General features: G+C 37.0%; 3 protein-coding genes and 1 long non-coding RNA gene across 4 annotated transcripts in view; 3 read left to right on the top strand and 1 right to left on the bottom strand.

Annotated features, from left to right (window-relative positions):
* Positions 1–8,881, top strand: part of LOC123701005 — a 42,588-nt gene extending 33,707 nt beyond the window's left edge. The window contains exons 4-10 of the mRNA XM_045648411.1: positions 259–3,379; positions 3,687–4,095; positions 4,433–4,563; positions 4,794–4,941; positions 5,106–5,209; positions 6,510–6,568; positions 8,590–8,881. Coding sequence (XP_045504367.1) covers positions 259–3,379; positions 3,687–4,095; positions 4,433–4,563; positions 4,794–4,941; positions 5,106–5,209; positions 6,510–6,568; positions 8,590–8,722 — 4,105 coding nt within the window. The 3' untranslated portion in view covers positions 8,723–8,881. The remainder of the gene's footprint in view (positions 1–258; positions 3,380–3,686; positions 4,096–4,432; positions 4,564–4,793; positions 4,942–5,105; positions 5,210–6,509; positions 6,569–8,589) is intronic.
* LOC123701082 lies at positions 7,178–8,076 on the top strand. The gene is made up of 3 exons (XR_006752675.1): positions 7,178–7,199; positions 7,550–7,611; positions 8,035–8,076. It is a non-coding gene; the product is annotated as an uncharacterized LOC123701082 (long non-coding RNA).
* Positions 8,882–9,787: 906 nt separating the features above from the next.
* On the top strand, positions 9,788–10,738 carry LOC123701004. Its single transcript, XM_045648409.1, has one exon. It carries the CDS (start codon positions 9,788–9,790, stop codon positions 10,736–10,738), a length of 951 nt encoding a protein of 316 aa, XP_045504365.1.
* An 11,954-nt stretch (positions 10,739–22,692) lies between these two features.
* Positions 22,693–23,844, bottom strand: LOC123701003. The gene is made up of 3 exons (XM_045648408.1): positions 23,482–23,844; positions 23,004–23,411; positions 22,693–22,713 (listed from the first exon to the last, which is right to left on the bottom strand). The coding sequence occupies exons 1-3, from the start codon at positions 23,842–23,844 to the stop codon at positions 22,693–22,695; spliced, it is 792 nt and encodes a 263-aa protein (XP_045504364.1).
* Positions 23,845–24,059: the final 215 nt, after the last annotated feature.

Raw genomic sequence — 24,059 nt, 5'->3', positions numbered from 1 at the left:
TTATAAACTATTATGATGTGGTAATGGGGCGCAAATGTATCCAAGCAGGTAAATAAAAGAATTAACTAAAAGAAAACATGCAGTGAATCCTGTTTAAGTTGGCTCTGGATACGCGGAGATCATCTTTTCTAGAAATTATGAAAAGTATAATTGAAAAAAAGATCAAGATCCTTGAGATCTAAATTATTTATTTTCATTTTATATAGTTAAGTGTATTATTTATGAGAATTATTTTTAAATATTTTATATCTATTCCAGGTATCGCTTAGCACAACAAAAATCTGATATGGAGGAAGCCGGACAAAGCAGTGCCTCACCGGCTTCTACGGCGGCGCGAGGAACCTGCCACTGCTGTGGACCTCGAGGATCTCGACGAGATCGAGACCCAATGCGAAAATCCGCCCTCCTTCGCCTATGGGGACGAGCTGGAGCCTCCCCGGTCAGAGCATGTTGCTGTCCACCTGGAACCCGCTCATTAGACGGTTCACATTCTGAACTGAGAACGCCACGTTGTCTAACTCCAAAACGATTGCGACTTGACTCGTCCCGTGATCGAGAAGGTGCGTTAAAAACGCACACATCCGCTCTGTTGACTTATTCGGATCCACCACCTGAGCTCACAACTAGCATAACTTCAGAGAAAACGGAATCACCGACATATTCAGACCGAACAGCTCTTTTGACGGACATTACTTCTGATTGCCAAACGAGCTTGCAACCTGAACATTTAACGTACGCTGTATCAGATGGCGGCTCATTCACTGACTCCTCGGAAACATTTACAACCTCTATGCCTACTACAAAAGAGACTGAATTTGATAACCAAAAATGTTGTTCTCTAATGTCAAATGGTAGTTACATTGATGGTCGCATAAGTGAAAGGTCAGTAAGTGCTGAAAACAATGACAGTAATCTAGTTCCATTTGATCAACAGTTATCTATCGATACTCAGAAATATGATATACTTGAGATAGTAGTATCTGAAACATTAAATGTTCAACCAACAACAGCTGTAAAATCTGTAGTAAATGAAAAGGTATCCAGTCCGATCAGGAGTGCAGTATTAAATAAACGTAAACAAAATGTCGATATCGATGAATATGTATCCAATATACTTGTGGAAAGTCTAAATTCCCTAACGGACCAGCTTGAATCAATGAATGCATCTATGGGTTATGACAAAAAACTTAATATCGTAGAAAAAGAGATAAAAGTGAAATTACAAAATACGGGAGTTAATACAATAGTGCACCTAAGCCCAACATCTAATAATCAAATTATTTTTGGTAATGAAGAACTCTGCAATAGTGATGATAGACATGACAATGAAAACAATCAACGCAAATTAAGTAGCGTAAATATACGCGAAAGTGTTTTGAGTACCGAAACAAACAATAATTTAACATCGTCAGAAAGCATGAGAGATAATAACTCCAACCATAGTCATCAACAACAAAAAGGTAAATTTTTAAATATAACCAATACGGAAAATGTAAATAAATCAATTTTACATCAAATACAAAAACTATTCAAGGACGAATTTCGAAGAAATGACCAGGCTGAAAATCCTTTACCCGAAATATCACACATTGAAATATCTAATGTTGATGTATTTTTAAACGACAACGCCGGTGACTACAGGAATTCTGATACAATCGAAATTCAAACACAAGCTAATCAAGATAACGGAGAGGTACTAGGAGGGGTCGGTACTGGTAATTATTATGAAGAACTTGAAGAAAATACTCTAGTTCCGAGATTTTCAGCGTTGCCTCATAGTGATTCGATGGAAGTAAATACTTCATCGTCAGATGATACTGAGATCTTAGGTTCTGAATGCACAAGTCTTGTCGACAGCTTAGACGATCCTAACTCACCGAGGTCAATACTCTTGCGTCGAGCTTACACAAATAACATAAGAAGTGAACTAGTCCGTTCATCAATCGATGTACTAGACCTTTTACCAGAGAACACCAGCCAAGATGATATTCATTCACCAAAAGAAAAAGGAGAAGCCTTCTTTATAAGAATTAAAGATGATAACTGTGATTGTGAAAAAGAAAATATAGTTGTAGCAGATCATATGCCTGAAACCATTAAGCAGAGATTGTATAGAAGGCATAGAAAGAGAGAACAGAGAATGGAATGCGTAAGACGAAGTAAAGTGAAACAATTAAAAAAAGATATCATCAAACAAAAGCACAATGAGATTTACAAGTCTAAGAAAGAAATAGAGAAAGAATGCATGGCTATCATAAATACATTAATTGAAGATGTTATAGCTAAGATTGCTCAAGATGAGTATAAATATATGCGAATTAAGCAACGGTCTAACAACGTACCTACGACTAAGTCAGAAGAAAATTTGAATAGACGTGTATGGAAAAAAGAAAATGAATCAAATAGGAAATCCAATAAAAGTAAGATGGTTCATTCACATTCTTGTTATGATTACACCAGTAAGGATTTAAAAGCGGAAAGATCTAAACGCAGCAAGCATTCTTCACAACTAAATACACTGAGCACACCAGAAGAACATATACCAAAAAGAATATATCAAAAGTCCGAAATACACGATGGAAACAACTGTATAGAAATACTAGAAATATTAGAATATGTAAATAATTCACAAAGTTCCACGGAAACTACAAATTCAGATGAAAATCATAATGGCTGTCAAATAAAAAATAAAAAGTCTAGAATCCCTATACCTGTATATGAAAGGATTCAAAGGATACCGAAAGGTAGTTCTCACATGAATAGTAAAAATACCTGTGGACGTACTCCACCGTTACTTTCACGCGAACGCAGTGAAAAGACACAACATTTACTGACATCCATGCTATTGGATGTTTTTCATGAAGATAATGATCCGATTCAAGACATACCCATCCGCCGCAATGCAGTGCCTTACGAACCTCGAACGAGGTCTAACTCATTAAGGTTTCAAAACTCTTTCGATATTATACCTGAAGAGAAGAGCAGTTTAAGTATGGAGTCGACTGGAGAGGACCTAGCTTGTCGCCGAGCCTCAGCACCCAGTTTAGGTGATAGTCTATTGACTGATCAAGAAGAGCAACCTAAAAAAAGCCCGTCTCCAAAGAAACTAACAAGATATAAAGACCTCAAGAGTGCAGGAACGTCACCTATGCCCGATGTGTACAAAACACAAAGTCACGCAGCAGCAATGACTTCACCGATTCGTAAATCTGCTTCAACTAGTCCAATACGTTTAGGTATTTCAAATAATAAAGGAAACAATGGAACGCAACACGTAAGCCAGCCGCGGCCCCTGCAGCGTCGGGACGATGAAGGTATAGCGCGCACATTCGCACCGCCGCTCGTTGTCCAACGCACTGCTTCAACTATTTTCGTAGAGTAACTCCCACGCTACCCGAGCTATAACTGGAGTTGTTAATAAAACCAAATTCAGACGATGACACTTGGAAATAAAGCCTTTCTTTCTCGACTCGTTATCATGAGTGATTATGAGCAGACAATATAATTTTAACTTACTATTAAATATTAATAATGCAAAATTCCAAGTGTTATTGTTTTCTATGTCACACGTCTGGTAACGATCACGTAAATAGAAATTGTTATTTTGAGAGGCACAAGCACTATTTATTATAGATAGATATTTATGTATACAATTATCAATAAAGCGTATAAAATCTAGACGTTAGTTTTATTTATCTCAAGGTTCAGAAAGACGAAAGTCACTCACCACGCAGTACGAAGAGCAGATAAGAAATATACAAAGCGATCCGGAAGGGAGGCGAGAACGTAAAGTAAAAACTCACAATTGCCTTAAAGACAATAAAATTAACGAGGTTACGAAAGAAAGGAGACGCAAGTCTGACAGAGTAAAAGATACAAGTATTAAAGATAGATACGAAGAAAAGGTATTGAGTAAGAATATGTATCAGAAGAAAAAAAGCAGGTCAGATCGCAGTGAGGTCGGATCGGAAGGGAGTAGGGACGATAGAGATGGCAGTTCGAGCTCGAGCGAGTCGGGCGGCAGTCTGCTCTGCTCGCTGGCCCCCGCTTGGCTCAGTGCACGGAGGCGAAGACGAAGAGCTGCAAGCAGTTCAGGTACTAATATCAATGAGCATTTTCCTTGTCGTAACTATTATACCTTGCCTTTTATTGTCTAAAATAGTTTTAAATAGAATAAGTTAGCTCATGAGCGATTAAGTAAAATAACATAATATTAATAATGTCTGACTTAGAATGTATTTATTTCCCATAATAATTTGTAAAATTGAATTGACGTTTTTATGTAGGAATCAAATCCATTTTCGTTATTCGCTCCAAGGGAATGCATTTGTACTTTACTGTTCCCATCGCAAACAACGGGCTAATCCCATTTAGCTACCAGGGAATACATTTGTAATGTACTTGTCTGTTCCCTTCGCATACGACGGCGCAGGCGACTGGGCGGTGACGGTGGCGGGCTCGTGCGCCGCCGCGCTGCCCAACGACGTGGAGATGCGGCTGCGCTTCCCCGACCCGCACGCGCGCGCGCCCCACCCGCCCCGCGCCCCGCCCTCCTTCAGCGCTGTGAGTGCACGTACACTCGACTTACTTAACTTATCCTGTATCTCATGAACTGTTACACATTTGAAAATTTCAAAGAGCCGTTAAAATAACGAACACTCTAGAAATAATATTTTAAATTTCAAAATAAATTTATATTACGTTAGAGTAACCTGATTGACCAGTATAATTTTTTCCCCTCCTTGGATTTGTTCCCGTATTACATGAACGCACAAGAATGTCTCTCGCGGCAGGTGGAATGCGGCACTGACTGCAGCAGGGCGTCCCGCGCGCCGCCGCACGCGCCGCACGCGCCGCACGGGCCGCACGCGCCGCACTCGCGCCGGCGCACGAGTGACGACGCAGGCAGACTCACGCTCACTGTGAAGAAAGAGGCGTCTGGTAACGCCCTTTTCTACATAAATAAATACCCCAAGAAAGACAAAATAAGTATTTGGATCATGTTTTTCAAAACCTATATTATGAAATGTTCGCATGTTAAAGCAATCAGCATTAAAATTACTAATTATTGTTAATCCGTAAAAATATTTTTTAAACGTCTACAGATTCTTCAGTTCTTGCATCTAAGAGCGTGAAGAAATCTTCTGACCTTCTGCCTGATTTAGAGACATTCCGGGCTTCAAGGTGTAAAACTAAAAGTTCTCTTAAGGTACATTATCATTCTTTTTATTTTGATTTTTTTTTTGATACACATACCTAATGGTATTATTTAATTTCTATTTAGGTATCACCATGACTCATGAGCTCAATACACTACAGACTCTTAAACTATTAATATACAATATTTTTAAAGTATAGGAGAAAAATGTGAGGCGTCACCATTGAGATATACATATTATGGAGACGACACCGCCTACTGCCTACATCACTAATTATATTCCGCTCAACATACGCCATATGGCGTAACTGCACGCTCATTTTTTATTTGTTATAAAGTGAAACGCATCAAATATGCCTTCGTGTGTGTTACGATATTGCACAAATAATACAAATAATACGGAAAAGTGCAAAGGAATAACTTTCATCGGTAAGTACCTAGTTAACTAGATAATAATTTTTAAAACTTAGTTAGAACAAAAAAATGGCGCACAGATTTTGTTCGTGGTGTCTCCTCCATACGTAGTAATATTATCTCAATGGGCGTCACGCTGTGGCGTCACGGGACGCCTGGCAGTTGTAAAATATATCGACATTATCACAGTATAAAGAGAACAAGTAAGTTATCTTGGAATAAAGGTACATCGCGCCGTTTGTATGGACCGTTTTCGTGAGGGCCCCGCCTGCTGAGAGCCTTCTGTGAGCGGTCGGTGTTTGGTCTATAATTATTAAAATAATATATAAAATAATTATTAAAAATAATATTTAAAATAATAGATAAAATAATATTTTAAATAATTATAGATATTATCAACGTGACAAGTGAAAACCCTGCGCCTCGCGAGTTTAGGTACCGTGCGCTCCTAAACGCCGGGAGTCAGCCTACTTGTTCTCTTTATACAATTATATTATTTTGTAAAGAATTCAGAAAATAACAGATTGTTGCATATAGACTGTGATATAGACTAAGTACATTGTACATAGATACCATAATGTTGCGTGGCGACGCGTCATGTTTCGTGATATATAGATAATCAGTTTCAGAGATGATATTGTATTTCTGTTGTCACTTGTCGCTATAATAAAAAATCGGCTGAGCAACGGTTGGCACGGTCATAAGTATGATGTACCTTTTCTTTGTTGCAGAGCTTATTTGTATGGAACCCTTAGTATCGCGTGTTCGACTCGCACTTCTTTATCTCAATCGATTATAATACATAGAGTAGGTATGCAGTGGCACATGTGCATATTGTATTTATTTATTGAATAACGTAATTTACATTTTGATGACGTGCCTATTTGAAATAATATTTGCTGGCCAATTATTTACATCGAGAAGGCGGTTGTTTCAGACGCGTCGGGGGTACTCCCTTCACTGCTGGCTTCCAGAAGAAGATCCTACGCAGATAAGGTGATATAGAAATCCTTTACAAATACACACATCAACAAAGTCTAGGGATATTTTGTATTGTACTTACGAATAACTAAAAATCTATGAAGAAATTTGTCATACTGTAAATGGAAGAATTATAGATCATTTTAAGGTCTAATAAAAAATAAAAAGATTTAATGATTTTTTTTTTATTTTCATTAAAAATGTTATTTTTTCTTACCAAGGTGGAAATTTGGATCATAAGGATATTCATTTCTTGTTAGAAAACATTTTTACTAAATTTCAAAATTTGGCATTTTTTTTTCAAAAAACTAAGTATAATTAATAATCGGTGTTGCCACCATCCATATAATCAATTTACTAACAATATTGCTTGTTCTTACTTAAAATTGAATAACAACATCTTAATACGGAATGAGGACCTGTGTTTTTCTGAAGTGTTCGTAAAGTTGTTGATCCGTAGTTAAATTTGGCGGATAAGGACTTAATGCACCTACCAAGGATGTGGCTGGTCGGCATACGCCATACGGGTAAATATCTAATAATAATGCAGAAACAGGATTGGCTTCACCAAATGAACGTCAGAAGATGAGCCAACATCACAACAGCGCAACTTATGTAAAGGCTCTAAGACAAGCACCAGCAGTTGGTAAGTGACGAAACCGTGCACAGGAGATCGCAGGAAGTTGATCTTTATGTCTGAAGACATGTTTTAGCATAGCAATGTGGCAAACGCGGACGACGGCTTTTATAGGAACGAGAGCATATTTAGCATGTGTGGTGCAAGTTGATGTCCTTGCTGTTAACCAACCGTTTTCCATCCTGGGGTCCGAGGACCCCTAGGGGTCCGCGGTCAAATCAAGAAAATTATGAAAGCCTTAGTGACCAGATTATTCTGACGGCCGGACTTTGTATTTTTCAGTTTTAATATCAAATCAAATCTTTCAAGTGATGGGTGGCTAAGGTGGCTAAGCTAAACAGTGTTTTTTTCCCACACAGAGTGCAAATGGACCAAAAATTTCTACTCATCAGCGATGATGCATACGCGACGGCACGACAAGGTGCGGCCGCTCTTCCTTACTACGATATTCAAGTTTAAGATCTTGCACACTCACTCGTCTTTTAATTCTATCAAAAATGCTTAGGCTATGTCACAATAAAGAGCTCTGTGAGATTTTCCGCAAAATTTAACTACGGACTAACATCTTTACGAACACTTCCAAAGAACACAGGTCTTCATACCGCTGTAAGACATAGGTATTAAATTTTAAGTAAGAACAACCAACATTCTTGCTAAATTAATGTAAATTTCAAATTTTAGTCAAAATTTAAAGTTTTCTAACAATAAATGAAGATCCTTATCAAGTTATCACTCAAGTTTCCACCCTAGAGAGAAAAATAATTAACATTATCAGTGAAAATAAAAGAAAATCATGAAATGTTTTTATTTTGTTATAAAGACCTTAAATATATTCGTACAATAGATAATATCCCTATGCCTCCTCCACACTACTCGCGAAGTTCCTCGGCGAAGTACTCGGCCGAAGTTGACTGAAGTCCGCGGTGCTACACTACACACTCGTTCAACTTCGTGAGGAGCGCATACGTTCATATTCAGAACGAACTTCAGGTAACTTCGTGCCCTTTGACTCGGGCGCAAAAACCGACAACAAACGGAAGTAGGCCGAGGCGAGGTAAAGTTGGACGAAGTAAGCCGAAGTGCCTCTCTACATTATTCTATTCGTCTAACCTCGTTCAACTTCGCGAGTAATGTGGAGGAGGCACTAGACTTTGTTGATGTGTGTATACATTTATAATATTATAGTTTCGTATTTAATTATTAGGTATTTCTATTTGATTTGCCAACAGATGTACATCTTATACGTAATATACTTTGAGTAATTGTGACATAAGAAGCATGCATATCAAGATGTAGATCTAATTACAGGCAAATACAACATGCATTTTTGAGTTATTTCAAATTATAGTTTCTAACTATTGAGAGTTGATGTCAACTTTTGTTGTTTGTTGTGTTGCAGGGCACGTAACGGGTTATCGGTGCTGGGCAGCGCCATCGTGCCGGAGCAGAAGCCGCGCGTGCCCACCATGAGCGAGCGCGACCTCACTCGCCTGTGCGCGCCGCGACGCCGCTTCTCTTGCGTGCGACCGTGAAGTGATGTTACAGAGCACGTAACGGCGTATCGGTGCTGGGCAGCGCCATCGTGCCAGAGTTATTTCAAAAACAATTTCTATACATAATATGGAGAAAAATGAATCTTTGTACTTAAATAAATATTTCATATTTTACAAAATTAAAATGTATATACTTAATCGATCTTGTTTTTTATTTTGATCACCTCTGATATTCTATAATATAAAAATGAATCCCAAAATGTGTTGGTAAGCGCATAACTTGAGAACGGCTGAACCGATTTCGATAATTCTTTTTTTATTATATTCCTTGAAGTACGAGGATGGTTCACCCATTCCGAAAAGATGTAAAATTTTAGTCGGCGCCATCTTGGATATTAGTTTTGACCTCATATTGTTTAATAGCTACCCCAAAAACCATAAAAATGACATCCATCATGAAAAGATGTAAAATTTTCGTCGATGCCATCTTGGATTTAATTAGGATAAGTTAGGTTAGGTGAGGTTAGGTTAGGTTTTTTTTTTTTTTTTTAAGCACCCGCCATCTCAGGGTGTTGTTTGCTTTCCTCTGGAATTTTGTCCAGAGATGTTTGTTTTTCTTTAATCAAATAAATACAACACTATTATTTATTAATACATTAGGCCTAAAATATTTCCTTCCCTTCCCCTTGGATATTCATTCGAAGTGGACGTATTTTTTGTTTAAATTTAAATTTAAAAATAATTTATATCAAAGTAATTCAGTGCGAAATAATAGGAGTGCATAAAATAAAAGCAGTGCTGCTCAAGTAACACGTGATCAACTCGCCTATGTAAGTTATTCTAGCAGAGGTCTCGCTTAACTGGACGGATTGGTTATTTGTATGAAATCATCGATCGACGACCATTATACAAGACCCCTCAGCTTGTAATGCTTATACGATAACTGTTCGATACTTCTGCTTTCCTAGTACATTTGTTTCTTACTTGGAGTGTTATTTTAAATGAAGATAAGTTTGGATTCTAAATAAATTGTAATTAAAACACCACCTAATATTTTATGATATCCTGGTGTGAGTAAGAGTGCATATATTTTATAAAATAAAAATGCCGCTAAAACGAACTCCTCCAAAAACTAAACAAATGATTAATATTACTTCCGAGAACATATCATCTGCTGCGACAGACACCGAGACAGAGGGCGCTACTTGTATTATGAAGCAAAGAACCCGTACACGGAAAAGACAGCATGATGACGAATTGTCCTTATTTATGACAGAAATGAAAAGAACTTTTGATGAATTTAAAGAAACTGTTATGTCGGATCTCCATCGGTGCCTGAATGAATTCAAAGAAGAACAAGAAAAAAAGTTTTCTGAATTAAATAGCACTGTGTGTGAAATTAAATGTCAAAATAGTTCTATTATGGAGACTGTCACTTTCATTTCTAAGCAATATGATGATATGAAAATAAAATTGGATTTATTTGACAAGGAAAAAAAAGAATACCAACACCGTATTCACTTACTAGAGAGTAAAATTGAACATTTGGAAAGAAATCAATTTTTATCAACTGTAGAAATTAGAAACATACCTCCACAAAAAAAGGAGAATACGCATGATCTCTTAGGAATTGTATCAAAAGCCACGAAACTAATTGGAGTACCGCTTAATCCGAATGATATTTCTAACATCTTTCGCATAGGTTCGAAACCAGAATCAAAACCAATAGTGGTTAAGTTTTCAAACGTTTTTATAAAGGAAAAGGTTCTGTCATATTTCAAGAAGTACAACAAAGATCAACAGGAAAACAAACTATGCACAGCCGATCTCGATATTGTTGGTAATAGCAATAAAATATATATATCGGAATATCTCACTCCTAAAACAAAAAGACTATTTTTTCTTGCTAGAGATTTTGCTAACACATCTGGCTATAAATTCTGCTGGACTGCGAGTGGAAAAGTGTTTCTACGCAGGAAAGAAGGTCTACCACCAATTAGAATCGAAAGAGAGGAGGATTTGGATCAACTTAAAGCCCATCATAAACAGGATTAATATATACTTTTTAGACATAACTTCTCTTCATTCTGTAATTTATGTTTTATTAGTATTTTTATTCTATTATTGTTTAATAATTTTCAAAATCTTCTTGAGCATGTATAAAGTTAATATATATCTACTACACTCTTATTACAACACAAAAAACACACCTAAAAACTTACAAAAACACGTTAATATACATGTACCTCTTATACGTATAATCTCATCTAGTATCATAATATTTATATCGGGTTTTATAGTATGGCATTTATTTTTCAACTCTTTAACTGGTCAAATCATGAACTCTTTCAGACCCTCTATCTACAATAGTTACTTTATTACTGTTATTTATATTATAATACTTAAAAATGGCTTCGTTAAATGATATTCAAGTAGATCTTGATATGGTGGCGATAGCTGACTCAAGGGTTTGCGATCCTGACCAGTGTATCACTTTTATAGGCTGTTTAAATGATAAACTAAAAATAATGACGCATAATATTCGTAGTATATACAAAAACATGGATCAGTTGGAGCTCCTATTAGACAGTATGGGGATAGATTTAGATGTACTGGTTCTGACGGAATGTTGGTTGTCCGAGGAAAAAGATCCTCCGAATCTTAAAGGCTATAATCATCATTTTTCAAACCATAATATTAATCAAAATGACGGTCTTACTTTATATATCAAAAGCGATCTTAAATATCAAGTAAGGGAACCGAAATTTGATGAAGCGAATTGTCTAATTCTATCTGTTAACGACTGCGCTATTATTGCTGTCTACAGGCCTCCATCATTTCGTTCCACTGACAAGTTTTTAAACGGCTTGGAAACTGTCGTGAATAGTGTGAAACATGTCAAAAATATAGTTCTAATCGGTGATATGAATATAGATATCAAGACAGATTCTAGAGACAGAAATTCGGGTTCTTATCTAACTCTAACCTCTCAGCTAGGTTTATTGCCAGCTCATACCATACCTACAAGAGAATTGAATTGTTTGGATCATGTTCTTTTAGGCTCTCATTGTAATGCTCAAGTATTTATTATAAATTCTTTCATAACTGATCATAGACCGATTGTGCTCACAATGGACACCAATACACATGCTGTCAAACCTATGATCTCTGAGAACTCTATAAATAGGACCGATTGGGAAGAGGTTTCTCGTGATCTAGATAAAATCGATTATACTACTATTTTACAGGCTACGAACGCAAACACTGCTGCAAACATATTAGTTGACACCATTAAAGAAATGATTCATAGTCACACCAAAAAAATTGTTAGATCTAAACGCAAAAAAATTCTTAAGCCCTGGATAACCCCGGGTATATTAAAATGTATTAAAAACCGCGATAAATTGCACATTAAATCTAAGAAACAGCCTAACAATGAAATTCTAAAGTTAACTTATACTAGATACAGATCTTTTTGTAATAAATTACTGAAAAATGTCAAAAAAACTTATGAGAAGTCTAAATTGCAAACATCCCTTCATAATCCAAAACATTTGTGGCGGTCCCTAAAAGAAATTGCTCAAATTAATACTAATAAAAATTCCCCAACACCTTTAATAAGCGGTAAAGAATCTCCAATAAAAACATTAAATAATATAAACAGGTATTTTTCAAATATAGGTCGGAAATTAGCTGAAAAAATTACTGATTGCTCTAGTTTCCAGTCTCAACATAAAAACGCAAATTTAAATCCTCCCTGCAACTCATTTGTACTGCTCCCTACTAGTGAAACCGAAATTATATCAATAATAGATAATTTAAAAAATGATTCTGCTACTGGCTGGGATGGTATACCTACCCATTTAATCAAAATGAACAAAAATATTTTGGCTAAGCCACTAACTAAAATTTTCAACCTATCCATTGAAACTGGTAGTTTCCCTAACTATTTTAAGAAATCTCTCATAACCCCGGTATTTAAGGGCGGTGACAGGAACAGTGTCGAAAACTATAGACCTATATCAGTTTTACCAGTTTTCAGTAAAATTTTTGAGAAAATTATAAATAAGAGATTGATGAACTTTTTTACTATTAATAAGCTTATAGCTCAAAATCAATTTGGTTTTCAGGCGGATAAATCTACAGAGGGAGCAGTATTGGACTTATCTAATTATATAACAAAAAAGCTAGATAAAAGAGAAAAATGTATAGGCATTTTCCTCGACTTAACCAAGGCTTTCGACACTGTTTCTGTTCCTATCCTTTTGTCTAAATTGGAAAGTTTTGGAATACGCGGGGTTGCACTAAATCTTTTTACCGATTATTTAACTGACAGAACTCAAAGAATTAAAATAAATTCTCTTGTGAGTACCGACATGCCTGTACTTTATGGCGTTCCGCAAGGCAGTGTACTCGGACCTAGTCTATTCCTAGCTTACATCAATGATCTGTGTCTTTTAAATTTAGACTTTTGTAAAATAATTACATTTGCGGATGACACAGTCCTGCTTTTTAATGGTACAAGTTGGAGGCATGAGGAGTCCTGATGCAGAATAAGGAACTACATCATACACAAGCAGTTCCAAAATCAAAACTTCGATCAGCTGTTCAACTTCAAACCGGCGCAAACTGAATAATCCAGCAAGAAAACCACGAATTTACATAAAACTGTGAGTAATATTAATACACTTGCTATTATAAATCACCAAGTAAAAGAAATCTCAGAATAAGAAGAAAAAATATATTCATTTTAGTAAAAAAGGACGGTAATTATTCAAACGGTATAATAACGATCTTCAAACTGTGATTGTAAACAAACTGCATTACCGACGTTACCATTATTCTATTTTACCGACCTAATAAGGCTACTTTTAAAAGTGCCATCTAGTCAACTATCCTAGAATTACAACTAAATTGATCAAATCGATTAAATACAAGGATCAGCATACAACCAATAGAGGGCGTTGTTATAAAATAAAATAATTTTAAAAATGTCTGATTCTGAAACTATGAGTGTACTATTGAACTCTTTGCGCTTGCAAATACAGCAAGATATAAATATAAGTCTGAAACAAGCCGAGGACAATATAACCAAAACAATCAATGCAAACTTAGACACCAAGCTTGAAAACTTAGTTCAAAATATAGATAAAATACAGAATAAACAAGAGGAGCATGAAAGGATGATAGAGAATATTGATAGAAAATTAAGACAAAATAATCTCATATTTTTTGGAATATCTGAAGAAGAAAAAAGCTATTCTGAACTGGAAGACTTAGTGCTACAAATTATAAATTTCAAGTTGGAACTGGACTGCGAAAAGCGTGATTTTCAGTTTGTTGGCAGAATCGGGAGAAAGAGCACAAGGGCGCGGCCCATCAGATTAACACTCACTACCTATGGAAAAAAACTAGCAATTCTACAACGCCGATCAGCTCTGAACGGATCAGGATCTTACATAAAAGAGGATTTTTCGCGTAAAGTTTTGGAAGCTCGAAAGGAATTAATACCACAATTAAAAGAACAAAGAGAGAAGGGTAATAAAGCCATTTTAAAATACGACCGATTAATCATAAAAGAAAGCTCGAACTCCAACCAGAAAAGAGCACTTTCTACGAGCCCTCCAGAACTTTCAAAATCTAACTCTATACTTACAGGGACGGTCGACCGCAACCAAACAAAGAAGAAATCAAAATTTGCCCTTTCACCGAACGTCGTTCTTAACAAAAATAAAACTTCTACAAACATTAGATCGACACCCTCCGCATCCATGTCATCCTACATAAAACGGACCCCACAACCAAGAAAAAGCCCGGGCCAAAACGAAAGCACCCTAGAATAGCAACTAATGCCGATCTCAACCGCGAATACCATCGAGCGACAAAACAATATTAACAACATAAACCAACTAATTCTAAATAAAGATAAGACTCTCCCAACACGGCCGGTCCCCGTGGGAGACGTAGACCAAAACCCTCCAGACAATAATTCAACTCATTGTAACCATACTCTAAATTCTAATATATTATACATCGGTACCTACAACATACGAACTTTATCAACCCATAACCGATTAATAGAGCTCTTAGACGCTCTAAAGAATACTAAGTACGATATAATTGGTTTATCCGAAGTGAGACGTGTTGGTAATTCAATACAAGAATATGAAAATAGCATATTTCATTTTATTGGTGAGACTTCTGGTTTATACGGGGTTGGCTTCCTTGTAAAGAAGCATCTTAAAAACAATATAGAAAGTTTTATAGGCCTATCAGAAAGAGTAACCCTTCTAAACATAAACTTTATCGACCTACAAATAAGTATAATTCAAGCCTACGCACCAACCGCCACAGCTGATGACTCCGAACTAGCAGTATTCTACGGCACTCTAGACAAGGCTCTAACCCTTTGTAAAAAGAACATTATACTCATGGGCGACTTTAATGCTAAGATAGGCCAGCCTAGGCCCGACGAAAACTTAATTATGAGGAAATATGGCTATGGAGAAAGAAATATCAGAGGTGAAAGGCTCATTGAATACGCATACGAAAACAAACTTCATATACTAAACACATTTTTTAATAAAAAAGACAGCCAGCGATGGACATGGCGCTCTCCTGACGGAAATACCAAGAATGAAGTAGACTTCATATTGTCTAATATGCCAAACCGTGTACAAAATATAGAAATAATTAATGTCTCTTTCCCATCAGACCACAGATTTTTAAGAGCATCATTCACCGTACAAAAACCTAAACCTATCAGAAGAAACTACACCAATGCGCTTAAACAGCCGCTTACAACAGAAATTGAAATAAAAGAATACTTAAAATCATTAGAATCGTTTCAAACCGAATTAATCAATACTGGAAATAACTTCACTGTCCAAAACTACTACAACAAAATTATATATGCCATACAAACAAGCTTAAAAAACGCTGCCAAATATCGAACTAACTTCAATAAAAAACACATTATTTCGGAACGTACTAGAAAACTACTCGATCGAAGACGCGAACTACAAAAAATTAAGCCAAAAACGAGATCCATCAAAAACGAGCTAAAAGCACTGTACAAGTTAGTTAGCAAATATATACGTAGGGATTATATAACACATCGCGGCTCTGTTATTGAAAAGTACCTGAATACTACGGGAAGCCTCAAAAAGGCCTTGAAACAACTAAGTAACCACAAATCGTGGATAGAGAGCCTACAAACGAATTCATCTAACCCAATTAATCCTTCTCTTTCATACAACCGAAATGACATTTTAGACATAGCAACTTCATTCTACAAGAACTTATACGACTCAGCCAAACCTCATAATATAACTACCAGTCATACGAACCCTCCGTGCAACTCTCGAGATATAGAGCCTATAACCGAGTCCGAAATAAAATGCGCAATAAAAAGGCTTAAAATAGATAAATGCCCAGGTGCTGATGGAATATCAAATGAAGCTATAAAAAACGCCGACGATCTGCTAGCAAAACCTTTGACACAACTTTTTAATTTAATAATCAATTCATCCATAACCCCCCAGCAATGGTCAGAATGTAGAATAATTCTTTTATATAAAAAAGGAGACCCTACTCTAATAAACAATTATCGACCAATCAGTCTACTACCAACCCTTTTCAAGCTTTTCTCATCAATAGTGGAAAAACGAGTCAGCAAAACATTGGACAGTTTTCAGCCAATAGAACAAGCGGGGTTCCGCAGAAGCTTCTCAACTATGGACCACATCCACTCTGTCGAACAACTCATTGAAAAGCACCAGGAGTTCCAGGCGCCACTGTATCTAGCTTTTATCGACTATCAAAAAGCGTTCGATACTATAACGCATGACGCAATTTGGGAAACTCTACAGGCACAAAATGTGGAAATTAAGTACATAAATACATTAAAGTATCTATATAAAAACAGCTTTGGCCAGATAATGCTTGAAAAACCAGGACCTATCTTTCCAATTAAAAGGGGCGTTAGGCAAGGCGATCCACTGTCTCCACGATTATTTACTGCTGTACTGGAAGCGATCATAAGCAAACTTAAATGGGAAAAAATGGGAGTCAAGATACAACAAAATTACATTAGTCATCTAAGGTTTGCAGATGATATTGTAATAATTGCTAACAACGCTAAGGACTTGGACAAAATGTTATCAGAGCTCTACGTGTCTAGCAACAGAGTTGGCCTCGACATCAACATGAGCAAAACAAAAATCATGACAAACCACTGTATCGTTCCCATCAAGCTAGCCAGTACACCCATAGAATATGTTGAATCATTCATATACCTTGGAAAACAAATATCATTCGACAAAACAAACAATGAACTGGAAATAGAGAGAAGGGTAAACAGCTCATGGAAAAGATACTGGAGTTTCAAGGAAATCCTAAAAAGCAACCTTCCCTTGAAACTCAAGAAGAAGGTTATGGATTCTTGTTTGCTACCTATACTCACATATGGATGTCAAACATGGAAATTCACCCGACGAGTTAAAAACAAATTAACAACATGTCAGCGTAGTATGGAAAGGAGCATTCTTAAAATACGCAAATGTCAAAAAATTCGTCACACCACTATAAGAGACAAAACAAAATTTAAGGATGCCCTTTCATACGCACTTAAGCTAAAATGGAGTTGGGCTGGCCACATAGCCAGAATGAAGGACGACCGTTGGACTATACGCCTAACATCTTGGCCTGGTCCGAAAGGCAAAAGAAAACACGGCAGACCCCTATATCGCTGGGCGGACGACATAACAAAAATAACTGGCGAAAAGTGGATGGCACAAGCGCAAAATAGAGACCACTGGAACAGTCTGGAGGAGGCCTTCACCCTTGCATAAAGGGGGTCTCTTATGTTACCATTTTATTAGTTATATATTACAATCACTAAATCTATTAATGTATAACTCTTTTTATATTAATAATTATAAGTCCAACTATAATGTAGTATATTAAAATAAGTTAATGTTACCTTATTGTTTAGCATGTAAGATTATATTGTGAAAAGAGAAATAAAGGCTTTTTTATTTTTATTTTATTTTATTTTAAGTTGGAGGCATGTTTTTCACAACGCGCAAAGTGGTTTTCAAATCATACTGGACTGGCTTCGTTGTAATAAGCTCACAATAAACCTTAAAAAAACTAAATGTATTAACTTCAGTTTAAAAAATGATGTTTTGCCGATGGACCTCTCAATTAAAGCTCACACTTGTAATTATAACAACCTAAGTTTGTGTTCGTGTCATACAATTGAGAATACTAACAATATTAAATACTTAGGGGTTATTCTGGACTCCCGTCTGACGTGGCATCTGCATATTAATAATTTGTGTTCTCGTACTCGTAAACTGATCTGGATCTTTAAAAAACTCCGTCAGGTAGCCGAACTTAACCTACTTAAAACTGTTTATCTTTCTCTTTGTCAGAGTATACTTAGGTATTGTATTGTAGCTTGGGGCGGTACTCATAAAACTGTTCTCCTACCTTTAGAGAGATGCCAGAGGTCAATACTTAAGGTGTCAGCATTTAAGCCAGTTCGTTTTCCCACAAATGATATATATAACTTATTCAATGTATTGTCTGTTAGACAACTCTATATACTAGACACTGTCCTTAAATTCCATAATCAAATAGACATTAATGTAAACTTTTCTAACATAAACTTAACGCAGCGTTCTACTAGAGATGTAGTAAAACATCATACTTTCAATACGACCTTTTTCCGTAGGCAATTTTTATATCTGGGACCACACTTATATAATGTGATAAATAGGGAGTTGAGAATAATTAATTTATCTAGATACAAATGTAGGGAAACTGTAACTAAGTGGCTGCTCTCTAAGGATTACTGTAACACAGAAAATGTTATTATATTTTCTAGAACCCGCTGTTAACGTGAGAGTTTAATTCTATTCATACTCTTTACCAATACATGAACCCACACTCCTCCAATCATGCACACACATAAAGACATGATACACAACACCCACACTCACACACACATACACTCACAAACACACCCACAGACACAAACATTATATGTAGATATATATATTTATATATATATAAATACCAACTTGGGCACTAAGTTGATCCAGCCCGACTGCCGTGCATTCCTGACTCCACCTTTTCCCCCATATTACTCGACTCCGGTTGCATAGATCTTGCCCGGAGTGGCAACGGCGCAAATGTTTGGGCGACGTTGCCAAACATATTCATGGAGAAATTGATATACTCAACATTTTTATTGTTAAGATCTCGAACTGAGTCGACTCCGTAACGGCCGAAATTCAGAAACCCATAAACACTTGTTGGCTCCGTTTTATATACCAAATCCAAAGTCGTATGTTGATCAGATCCATTTATATTATCAAAATTACAGCTTTATTTGATCCGACAAAACGAAACTGTATATTATGTAACGTTAATTAATTTTTCGTAAACACTACAGTATTTGTTGGCTCCGTACACAAACATATTATAGATAGGTAATGTCCCATACATTGCTAAATCCGCCTAGACTAGACGAACTCGACTTCGTAACGGTTCAAATTTTGAAATGCTCAAATACTTCTTGACTCCGTTTTATATACCAAATCATAAGTCGTATGTTGATCTGTTCCATTTATATGCACTTGCATGACATTGACATGGGGATATGAAATTAGGGCTTCCAAAAAATCTCCTGAGTTTTATGGAAGTTGAAGAAGTCGACCGTAATACAATTGAAACTTATAGAAAACGTTGTGAAACTAAAAATACGGAACCCTAAAAAGATAGATTTGGACGAACCTTTCGTCATACAGTGACGGTGATAATTCTCAAGTAGTATGCAGCCTACAAATAACAACCTACCTCTTGAATCAGGGCAACTCTTTGGCGAACGCTACACGTAAGATCCATATTGTGATCCGTCAATATTTACTATCGGATTACGATATTTATTGACGTGTAGGGTAGTGTATTGACGGATCACAATACAGGGTTAGTTTTCAATGACCAGCCAAAATTTAAAATTAAGATCTAGATATTAAACTAAAGGTGCATTTGAAAAATTATTGTCGAATAAAATTAAATAAAAATAATAGCATTCATTTGAAAATGTCTTAAAAATTTCCTAAATCGTAAACACCCCCAGAATCAATGCACTTGTGTGCGTGCGCGCATTGCCAAATTTATGAGTGTGCTAACTTCTACCTATCTAGGTTGTTGAACTGAATTGTTGCTTTTGTAATGTCCACACGTTCGCTTTTTAGTGGTGGACAGGAATGAAATCTAATTAAAAAAAAAAAAGTTTTTTTTTCATTCGTTCTAAAATGTTATCGATTCTGAACCATTTCTGAAAATTTGGCCGGTCATTGAGAACTAACCCTGTATATCGCTGGATTTCTGGAACTCCTTGTGATCTGATCCCAGGACCTACATCGCAATATTTATCTTGCCGTCATCACGTCTGGCTCATACAAAGAACGTTTCAGTACTGACGCGATACGTATTGATGGTGTTGGGTGTGCTGTGATCCCTCCCAAGATACATCAGTAAATATCAAGATAATTATCATAATATTTATTGACGTGTAGCGTTCGCCTTTGCCCTGATTCTGATATCAATCTGATAAAATAATTAAAATGTTAGATTTAGGTCAAAAACAAATGACGACTCATATTCTTGCACAAATTATCCATTGCGGAGTAAATATGAGTGTACGCAGATCGCCAACACGTTTAACCAGCAGTGGTGCAGTGGGTACTGCCGGTGGATCGCATCCCGATCTATCGAAGCTAAGTTCGTTTTCTACGAGTTCTACGCCAACTGATACTTAAATTACTTACAGAAAACGGAAACAACCGCTAGAACAAGATTGCAGATGTAATGATGATATGAAGGATATTCGGTCGGAGTTGAGCCGTATTAGTACATTATTTGAAAAATATGTATGCTCAAATGAACAAATAGTAAACAAAATTCATTCAATTAAACATTCATTTCAACATTTCATTCAATTAAACGAAATCATTTCGGCGGTATGGCGACCATTTAGAATCGTCTGAAAAGTATGGGGATGCATGGCGATTTTCGTAAATGGCTGCACGACGATGGTTACCTGTGCAAAAGTTAGCCTGGTACCAATAAAATAATAAATAAAATAAAATTTATTAGTAACTTCAAATATAACATTACAATATTGCTCTGCCTTCTGAACTAGGTAATTCCTATATCTCAGAAGGCAGTGCCTTCCCTTGCAAATTCCATGTTACATTATATTTGGCAAGTTAACAAAATAAATTTTAGTGACTAATGATAAAGGATACAAAGTAAACGATTAAGAAAATAAAAGTATACGATTTGAATTGCACAATAATTATACAATGGTTGAATTGTTTTTTTTTTTAATCAACGCATTCGCGTCGGTGTGGCGGGCTTTATGTCACACCGGAAAAGTATGGCATGACACTACCGTCTACATCTTTTTTATGGGCTATCGGTAAATTCTAAAATTTTTGTGTTACAAATCGTTTGACTTTCGCTATTTTTCCGACGAGTTTGACTAACGCCCACGCGACTAAGCCGCCGGTACCAGCGTTCACACCATCATTTTTCTTTCTGTCATTGCGTACCCCTGTAGAACCGCCATCCTGTTACAAATGACTCGAAATTTTGTGTCAATGACTCCCTATCTACTAGGTTTGCGAATCGACAGCTCTCTAAAATGGAATCATCACATCGACCACCTAAAAAATAAATTATCAGCACTTCTTAGATCTCTGCGTAATATCTTTCTTGCATTCCTCATAAATTACGCCACACCATCTACAACACGTTAGTAAAGCCGCACCTAATGTATTTAATAGAAGTATGGGGGAGTGCTTACAAAAATAAATTAGCGCCACTCCAAATTTAAAAAAATAAAATAATTAAAACTATCTTTTACTATCCTTTTTTAACTAAAAAAATCTACGACGACACTAAAATAATGAATTTAAAACAATTATACTTTTATAATACGTGTATGTTCATCCGCAAAGCGCTACATAAAAACATAAATACAAATATTATATTCTCAACATCAAATCGCCACTATCCTAATAGACGAGCTAGCTATCTTGCCCTCCCGAAGATCCGAACAAATTATGGAAGGCGAACGGCAACATACGTTTCTATAACGGGAATAAATGTCTTTAAACCTTCAAATGGCTAAGGCCGCAAGCGACCAATGGCTGAGCTCGGTGGGCTCTGATTGGCTCATTTGAATCGGATCAACAAGAGCTAAAACGCAAAAAAGGTGGATTTGTATAAAAAGCACGTAATTATTATTATTACTGATGGTGACACTTGTGGCTCCGTTCGGATCCACATACGGACGGTGGTGTGGCAATGGATCCACAAATACCAACCGGATCAACAAGTGAAAACGGATCAAATAATTACTAACTATATGGCACGTTTGATCAACATAGTGCCCATGGAGATATCTATATATATATATATATATATATATATTTATTGTTTTTATTTTATTTTTATTTTTTGGATCTCTGTTAAATTACGTCAATATTTCTCAACTGTAACACTGGAAGGTCATCGGTACCCGTAATACAGACAATAGTCTAGTACGGGACCATCGTTTTTGTCTATATTTTGTATTGAAGTTGTGAAATAAAGATATTTTATTATTTTATTATTATTTAAATTAAAATTACAATTACAAATATGAAGTACAAATTAACAATATCCATTAAAAATTTAAAATACATTATTAAAAGATCACGTTTAAAACAAAAGATTACAATTAAAATATTACAACACATACATATTACTTATATTACAATAATTGACAGTAAAATTTCCAACTGATAATAAAATACTACAATTAAATATTACATTTTTTTTTAAATACTTACATTAATTTAAAACATTAGAATGAAAATAATAAAACAATACGGCACAACACTTATAAAACTTAACCCTAATATCACAGTAGCTTATCACAATTTCGTTTATTCACCACCCTCACAATTCTTTCGCAAAATTCCAAAAATTCAGTCCTCGTATTATCCCCCAGGGCCGCAGGCAGATTCTCACCCGTCATCGCGATTCCCAATTTTTGCTCAATAACATATCTATCTCTTGCAAAAATCGGACACTCGAGCAACAGGTGAGAAACCGTCTCGTCGACTCCGGGCTGACACAGACACGATGGATTCTCCTTCAGCTTGAATCTGTTCAAGTAGAAGGCGAATCCACCGTGTCCAGTCAGTGCTTGTGTGGTGTGGTGAGTGATGTTTATTTTCCGAACTATTTTGAATACAGCAGCAGCGCTTGGGAAAAAGAGCTTCGTGCCTCCAGCCGTCTCCTCCACATCGTATCTCCTGTCCCATTCCCCGATCGTATCCTGTCTCAAGATACGCTTGACGAATGAAACAGGACACAGATCGTAGTCGGGTTTCCTCTTCGACCCCAGAGCGGCCTCCTTGGCTAACTGGTCCACTCTTTCGTTCCCCCTTAGCCCTGCGTGCGCCTTGATCCAAAACAGAGCGACCTCCCGCCTCTGCAAAGCAGCTTTTCGGAGGGCCGCCCTTGTTTGCACAGCAAGGGGGTGGGGGGAACCGAGTGTGACTGCCTGGAGGGCCGATCTGGAGTCGCTGAAGATGCCGACCTTCGACACTCCACTCTTGCAGGCTCTATCTACTGCTCTTTGGAGCGCTAGGAGTTCGGCCTGGTAGACGGTGCAATACGGCGGCAATGCAAGCTTGACGGCCTTCGTCTCGGCCTCCCCCCTCCCATACGGAAAGGGCGGCTCCGACTCGACCCTCAATCTTGCTGCCGTCCGTGTAGATCCTATGTACGTGGCTATCAGCCACGTCGGAATACGAGTCCTCGTCCACCAGCCCGAACCCCAGCCCTTCCTGCTCTGCCGGATGTGGGTCCTCAATCGCCGGAGCCATTCTTTCCACCTCCCTGTCTCCCAACGCTGGCTGCGACACCCCCTTCTTGATCCCATATAATCTCGAAACTTCGAGTATTCTGAGGTCAAGGGGGAGTATCCCAGCCAACAGCATAGCTGAGTTCAGGGAGACGGTCCGATATGCTCGGCAGATCTTTTGGGCGAACCCCCGTTGTACGGTGTTCAGCCTTTTTTGGACCCCCATCTTTTCCACGGTGGGTGCCCACGCTGCCGATGCATACATAATAGTCGGTTCGATAACAGCTACATAAATAGTTCTTATAATATCTGGGCTAAGTCCCCAACCAACTCTGGCTGCCCTAGCCAAGAGTTTATACCGGGCGATTGCCTTTTGGCATACCGTCCCGACGTGGGCGTTAAAGGTGAGGCCGCTGTCAATTGTAAGGCCTAATATCTTAG

The sequence above is a fragment of the Colias croceus genome, chromosome 20 (assembly GCF_905220415.1).
Source record: "Colias croceus chromosome 20, ilColCroc2.1".
Classification (NCBI taxonomy): Eukaryota; Metazoa; Arthropoda; class Insecta; order Lepidoptera; family Pieridae; genus Colias; species Colias croceus.
This window is presented reverse-complemented; position numbering and strand designations above follow the sequence as displayed.